The sequence below is a fragment of the Larimichthys crocea genome, chromosome VI (genome assembly GCF_000972845.2).
Source record: "Larimichthys crocea isolate SSNF chromosome VI, L_crocea_2.0, whole genome shotgun sequence".
NCBI classification, from domain to species: Eukaryota; Metazoa; Chordata; class Actinopteri; family Sciaenidae; genus Larimichthys; species Larimichthys crocea.
The window spans coordinates 16,859,634-16,867,815 of NC_040016.1; the positions used below are offsets into that span (position 1 = coordinate 16,859,634).

At 42.0% G+C, this 8,182-nt stretch overlaps 1 protein-coding gene across 1 annotated transcript; it reads right to left on the reverse strand.

Moving 5' to 3' along the window:
- Window positions 1–5,334: 5,334 nt before the first annotated feature.
- On the reverse strand, window positions 5,335–7,642 carry LOC104918375 (potassium voltage-gated channel subfamily A member 3). The gene has a single exon (XM_010730105.3). The coding sequence runs from the start codon at window positions 7,476–7,478 to the stop codon at window positions 5,931–5,933; it is 1,548 nt and encodes a 515-aa protein (XP_010728407.2). The 5' UTR covers window positions 7,479–7,642; the 3' UTR covers window positions 5,335–5,930.
- Between the last annotated feature and the right edge of the window lie 540 nt (window positions 7,643–8,182).

The window sequence follows — 8,182 nt, forward strand, 5'->3', positions numbered from 1 at the left end:
TGACTTTTCACATCAATTTTCATCATCTGTCAAGGTTTGAGAAACAAAGTACCCAAAAAGCAACAGAGCACCAAAAGAAATTGCCCAAAGTCAGCATTGTCACAGTAGTTGGGCGAATCTTTTGCTCAGCCTCATTCAGCCTCACTCGTTGCTACGGAGACCATCTCTAGGGGCAGCAGTGGGAGGAGACTGGGCGGTGACATCACGCCTACAGTGTCTCCGATGCCGCTGGGATGTTTCAGGTGAAGTTAGAGCACGATGACAAAGCACTTTTCATTTTCCTGCAGTCAGCTGCATTGCTTAAAGATGAATTGGTGATTAGAAGTGTAAAGATGTGTGATTATTTTCCTGATTTCAGTTTCACACCTGGGACCTGTTCTCTTACATATGGTACAGCTGTCTCTACGAAACTGGTCTCACTGTTAGCTTCAGTATGAGGAGGGTGGGAGGTATATACTTTCTCTGACATGCTTTCTGGGCCTTCTTTTGTTTTGCTGAAAGCCCTGAGTCTTGATGCAGAAGAGTGAACTTTATGAATAGCCCCCAGAGTGCCATTATGTGTTCTCCAAAGAGCAGATGGATGACTGGCACCCTGAGAAATAATGGCAATATGTCTCATGGTTTCTATTTTTGGTTGCACTGAGTTACAGTTTTAGGGCAAATACTGTACCACATAAAAATATCATCAGAGCAAGGAGAAAAATGTGCAGGGCTGTGAATAATCGCACCGGATGCAGCCACTGCCTCCCCTCCTTCTTTTTCCAATGTGCCATGAACACGAGGTAAAAGTTCAAGGATGACAAGAGGCACCTCGCCTGGCAGACACTCCCCATTGTTGGCATGCTGGGTATCATTAGAGGTAGCACGCTGCTGAGAGGCATCACTCCTCTCATGTGGTGAATGTTGGCATGAGGAGGACGGCGAAAAGACGAGAGGAGGGGAGGGGAAGCCCGGGGTCCCCTCTAGCCCTCCCACCCACCACGAATGAGCACAATCCTCACGTCTGCCTGGAGCAGCAGTGGCAGAGAGGACCAGCTGTGGAGCTGACTGCATTTTTTTTTCCTCCCCTGCGTGTGGATTTGTGTAACATGCATGCAAGACTGTTGTTGTCTAATGACCAGGATCCCACAGCAGAGTGCATTCAGGCGTACCAGCTGTGCAGCGCTCAAGCATGCTCATTTCTGCACATACACACTGAGAAATTCACACAGGGACAAATAGACCTGTCAACATGTTTTAAAACAGACACACACATATTAACCTTGTGTGCATTATGCTTTAAATCTCTTTCTTTTAATGCTGCCTGGAGATTATTAATTTTACATCTATGGTGACATGCAAGTCTTATGTTATTACATAACTAGGCCTGGGTAACATTTTTCATTTTTCAGTACTTGTGCAAAGCCAAGTTTCAGTACAGACAATACTCAACAATACTCTTCCACATTTCACTTCGTAGGAAAAAACATCAATTTCTCAGGATACTTTATGTATATTGTGTCTTAAAGACAACGGTTTGATCACCAAAACTGATGACTTTAAACTCAAATTTATCAAAAAAGCCAATGTTGTCTAAATATAAGCAGCCTTACAAGAATGTCATCCAAATAAAAATGTCTGAAACTTCTATCTAATCAAAACAGAGATTAGCAATTATGATCAGTTTAAAGCTGTACTAATGTTGGAACAAACAAACATAATATTGACATATTAACAGCTTATACAATTGAGTTTCATTTCTAGTGTTGTGATCAATGCAAACCCAATATTCATTCCCTGTTCAGCTCCACCAAAAGTAGTAGTGTTTTCACCAGCTAGCTGTTAACTTTTGTTTTTCCTGCAGTTTGATGTTAGGTAAGTCTGTTTGTCTGTGATTTTTGCAGAAAATAGCTGCCTGCTGCACCTGGAAACAAGATTATTAAGAGCACAGTTTGTGGGACAGGAAATCAAAACAATGAACAACAAAGGTGCAGCAAAGTTTTTTTTTTTGGGAATACGGAACAATTGCCAACAACAAAAGGAGGTGAGATATCTACAAGGACAAAACAAAGGGCAAGTGGCTGCTGTTCAAAACAACACCTAAATATAACCAGAAGATGCTGTCTAACTATATAGACTTTGTGCATTCCTTATGGTGAAATGACTAATATCATGTTCTATTCATTTAAATACTGGAAAAGCAACACTGATCTCCTAATGAGGGCTTGATATCTCAGCCTATTCTTACCTCTCCACAAACCAGAACAAGACTGGCTGACCTGCAGGTGTCCCTTGCTGGCACTGCCACCGAGCACTGCAGGGGATGATTAACGGCGCTGGGTAACTCGCAGACACGTTTTCATTTCCCCTAGTTAAAAATACATTGAAGAAGGACTTAAATTCCAGTAGGGGAGACAGAGAGAACAAAACCACTCAGCAGTTCTGAGGCAGAGCACCTGGAGCTGTAGGGCGAATGGTATCCGGCCTGCATGAGTGAGGTCATCGATGCTCTGTGTGAAAAAAAAAAGCTGAACATTCAGCAAAGCCAGAGGACGAAGGGTTAATGCGTCACTTTGAAATCAGTCCACTGTGCATGGACATATTATATGTTAGCTTAAGGTCATCTATAGCCTTCTGTTCTTCCTCAACTATCATATTCACCTTCCTAACGTGTTTTGTTTGTGTGTGTGGAGCCTGTTTTCACGGCACATTTGTAACTGTCGTATACACAAATCAAATGTGGACCACATTATACTAAAACATGCAGGTTTAAGTCAAGTTTGACATTTAAATCATTGTCATCTTACCATAAGAAAAGAGACCTAAGCAAACAAATGCTTTTTTCAAAATTACTTTCAAAGCAAATATGCATTAAATCATACAGTAAATTAAGAATATGAGAGGCAGAGTGAGTTATAGGAAATCATCCAAAAAGTTGTCAGTTTTATTGGATAATCATAGGCGAGCATCTTGGTGTTTGTTTGGGGAATGCATAAGGCCGGGCTTACTCAGAGCTCATAAATTCACACCCTTTGTTAAAAAGTGTCTTTATAGAAGAGGCTACGTGAGCTTTCATGCCATTCTACAGAGGCGGATATCTGCATACGGCAAAGCCTAACCTTCAAGTCATTTACTGTGCTGCTTCAAAGTCATGCAAATTGTAAGTAAGTTGATTTTTTTTTAGCACCCTGGTTCACATGTTGTACTTCCCTTTGTCGTCTCTTGGGAAACAAAATCAGAGTAAAAGCCTCAAAGTGGAGTTTTAAGGCAGTTTACTGACCTGCATGACAAATACCAGACAGTCGCAAGGTCAATCCTAGGACAAAACACTGTTAAAGTAGTAGTAATAATAATAAGGCACATTTTATGAAGATGACTAAATATGACCATGTATTTATGAAAAGGAAATATTCAGCATGTTATCCTACATCATGACATGACTTTAGGTCAGTTAAACCAGAGAGGTCAAACGGTCTCTAATAAGAGAAATGGAGGAATCGGAGGTGTAGTGCTGCTTTAGTACAGATATATTAACAATACTCCTCCATACTTCACTTTGAGGAAAAAATGTGTATATTGTGCCTAAAAGACAAACATTTGATCACAAAAATTAATAATTTTAAAAAGAAGCCAATGTTGTGAAAATACAGCATATTTTGAAAAGAAATGTTGTTTATGATCAGATTTTTCTGCTGGAGCTGTGAGACTAATGCATCATTTTCTGTGGTGGACTTAAGTGATTTGTGGTTATCATCAGTTCTCATAAAATCAACGAGACTCATAAACTATTGAGCCAATAAAACAAAAATGTTTTTGACTTGTTAAAAAGGACCCGGGAAGTTTTATTACAGTCAAGAGGGTCAGAACAAAACGTGGGCTAAATTATAAATGATTTGTCACTAGAAAAATAATAAAAAGGCAAATTTACATATTCAGTAGTGAGGAAGTCGATAAGAAGGGCCTATATATTATTATTAGTACAAGATCAAGATTAAACTTCTTCCCAACAGTAATAATTCAGTTGATCCACTTGAGGGCAGTACTGAGCTGTGTTCAGAATGATGAAACCTCTGCGTTGTAAACACCAGAGCATGAAGTCAGTCATGAGTAAACCTGCAGTTCAGCAGCAACATGACATCCGCTGTAGTAGTATCAGTAGTGGTTTGTAAAAACAGTGCTGTCTTCATTTCTCAGATCTCTCCTAATGACTCCATGAACTAATTTGATCCGAAATTATTTCATTAGTGGACGGATCACTTGATAATGACTTAATACAAAAATATTTTGATCACTATTTAATCATAGAGAGAGAAACATTCTCTGCCATCAGTTTCTCCACTCTGAAGGTTTTCCGCTTTTACCTGTTTCATATCATTCTAACACCTCCTCCTTCACCTTTGCTTAACAAAATAAGATATTTGTACTTTGAATTTTGGACTTTCGGAAATGATAACAAATACATTTTTCAGTATTTTAGAACATTTTCTAGAATAAATTATTAACAGATTAATTAATCAGGAAACTAAGCATTGGGGTCAGCCTTAAGAAAAATAAATTGTAATTTTGAAAATCTCTCATACATATTGCAAGCCTTGATGATACTGTACATGGAACAGGAAACAGAGCCCTGTAATTAATGTTTGGTGGTCTCCTTTGAGCTTCACTGTTTGTTTATTTGTTTGTTTGCATCACTGCAGCCACTTTGTACCAAAAGTACGTGCGGGAGTCTGCTGGAGGAGATAAAAGGTAGCTGACGTCAGCCCCAGTTGGCATGCCAACTCAGAGAATGAAGCTCACGTCTGAAAAACAGAGCAGCTGAGGCGATTTTAGTCCAACAAAAGATAATCTGCTCTGATAACAATTCAGGGTTTTCACTGTATTTCTACATGTCTGCCATCCCATTACCTGAAGCTGCTACAGGCTGCCAACTTTGTTTAATGCACTTAAAGTGCTGATTGTTATTAATTTAATCAGATTTAAGAAAACGCTGAACCCGATATTGAAAAAAATATCTACATTAGTTTTCCTCCTTTTTCCTCTCCAAACACAAAAAGGTGACACAGTTGGAAAGTCTTTGTGAAAACACAATGCCATGGTAACATTAGAGGGGGGTTACCCAGGAAACCACTGTCGTCATGGAGACTGCATCACAAGGCGGGTTCAGCGAGCAGTAGAGGGGAGGGGACGTCGTGCTCACGTTCTCCCTCCTTTTCATCCACGCTGCTCTCATCCTGCCATCACTGCGCACATGACCTCAAAACAACACAATTATTCACACTTTACATGTCTCATACCTGCACCCTGCTCGCTCAGGCGAAGCTTGGAATGACATTTTGAGTCGGGATCACTTAATTTTCGTTTTTATTTAATATAGGCTATATAGGCATGTTGTGAATAAAAATACAATTTTATGAAAAGCTCTTATGATAAGCGTTTTCCATCTACAGCACTCTGTTATTACCTGAATATTAATCTGAACAAGAGTCCAACATCTCGACAGGTTATGATATTAAATATAACCTATACATTATTATAGTTTATTCATAACATTACTGGACAGTGACAGTCTTTTTCCACGAAGCACAAGACGTCGTTAACATCAAGATATGTAGGCATCGTGTGGTACTATAAACTGCAAAAATGTCTGGTTTAACAAGCCGCTAACGATGTTTTCTGACACAGCTTGGGCCGAAATGAATACTTTTCCAGTGTTTTGGGGTCATATTAATACTTCTTGATCTCTGAGAAATACTCAAACGTGTGAATCTACACTGGAAATAAGTAGAGTCTGAATTTCTCATTTGCTTAAATACATAAAAATGACTTGTTAAAACGGACTTTTACGCAGCGCTCATCCACAGATATGGACGGACACATTACGATTGGCTATATATAAAAATAATATTAGAGCTACTATTTCTTCATGCTCCGTTAAATGATTTGGAGTTCATTTACACGTCTGTGAAGATCTTTTTGATGTTCACGCAGTTCTGGTTGTTTTCGGTGCTGAAGTTGGGCTGTTTGAACGCACTGTTCATGCCCTCCTCTATCACCATGTACTCAGACTTGCTTAGGGACGAGGAGCTGCACGACCTCCTCAGCTCCTCAGAGGGGAGGTGCTCACAGCTGCCTGTGTGCACGTACTGTGGGTGCTCCTCTCCGTCAGTCTCCCTGTGGTAAAAGTAGTTGAAATTGGACACAATCACTGGCACGGGTAAGGCAATGGTCAGTACGCCTGCTATTGCGCACAACGACCCAACTATTTTCCCACCAATGGTCACCGGATGCATGTCTCCATACCCCACCGTGGTCATAGTGACCACTGCCCACCAAAACGCATCTGGGATGCTGGTGAAACTGGACGAAGGGTCGTCTGCTTCTGCAAAGTAAACCGCACTGGAGAACAGAATAACTCCGATGAAAAGAAAGAATATGAGCAAGCCGAGCTCCCTCATGCTGGCTTTGAGGGTCTGTCCCAAAATCTGGAGTCCCTTTGAGTGTCGTGACAGCTTAAAAATGCGAAAGACCCTCACCAGTCTAATCACCCTCAGGATGGCGAGGGACATCGCCTGTTGACCGCTGTTGGTTTCCTTCTCGGCCAGCTCAGTCCCCAAAGTGATAAAGTAGGGGATTATGGCGACGATGTCAATGATATTCATGATGTTTTTGGAGAAGGAAGTTTTGCTGGGGCAGGCGAAAAACCTGACCAGCAACTCGAAAGAGAACCATATGATGCACAGAGTCTCAATCACAAAGAAGGGGTCTGTGAATGGGCTTTGCACGTGTGGAGAGGTGCCATTGACTGAGGGTGCTACTGTGGATTGGTCTCTCTCATCCCGAAATTCCGGTAGAGTCTCCATGCAGAAAATAACAATTGAGATCAAAATAACAAGCACCGAGACGATGGCTATTCCTCTCGCTGGCCCAGAGCTTTCTGGGTACTCAAACAAAAGCCAAACCTGCTTTTGGAAATCGTTTTTGGGCAGTACGCGCTCCTCTTCTTTTATAAACCCTTCATCATCACGGAATTTCTCCATGGCCTCTTCTCCGAGTTGATAAAACCTGATCTCCTCTGAGAAAATATCAATGGGGACGTTAACAGGTCTCCGTATGCGCCCCCCTGACTGGTAGTAGTACAGGATGGCATCAAAGCTCGGTCTGTTCCTGTCAAAGAAGTACTCGTTCCTCAGTGGGTCAAAGTAGCGCATCCTTTTCCTGGGGTCCCCCAGCAGCGTGTCTGGGAACTGGTTGAAAGTTTTAAGTTGCGTCTCGAAGCGTAAACCCGAAATGTTGATCACCACCCTCTCGCAGCATCCCTGTCGGCCGCGCTCGTATCGATCCACCGACAGGTGAGGCGCCGAGAGCACGGCGGACTCCTCCAGCATGTTTTCCACCGTCATGACGCCCTTCTTCACCTCGACATCACCCCGCCTGTCAGTCGCGTTCCTGTCCCTGTGCCTGGCGGATGATGAGGGCGACTGGTTCACACTGTCATCCATACAGGTGGTTTTCGATCTTGGAGGTGGCAAGAGTACGCCACACCTCTCCCCTAACCAAAGCTTACAGCTTTGGAGAGCTGCGACCGACGCCACTTACATCTCTCCTAACCATCACTTCTCTGCTGGCTGTGCGTATTCACACACACTGAAGCGATGCACACCCCTCTGCCTTTTTTTTTTTTTTTTTTTTTTTACAAACACGTCGACACCCGCCCACGACGCGCATATGTCTGACATACGTCCACAACCCGCACAGTCGGAAATTAACTTGACTTTGGGAACAAAACAAGACACTTGATGAAATCTCATCCACACCTGTTTGATCCAAATATTTATCTGTGAGCTCATATAGATCATTGTATAAGCAGATATGAAGCATTTAAATACAAAAATCTTTGCAAAGAAAAACCTAAAGAATAGCAGCAGCAATATCATCTTTCCACTGTGTCTGAGGGTCTGACAATGACTGACACCTTTGGCACAACAAACAATGCTGTCACTGCTTCACTTTCCGGGCAAAAACAGAGATGATGTAATCGGGTTTTTTTTGGGGGGGAAACTGGCAACAGAGAGCAGCACTGTGGATGTCAACATATTCACTGTAAAACTGGATTTCATCGTTCAGTCTTTGTGTTTCAGGTCTTGTTGCTCTCCATGGTGCTGAAAACAAGCGTGCACCAGTGCGCGCTCTCTCCCTCTTCAGT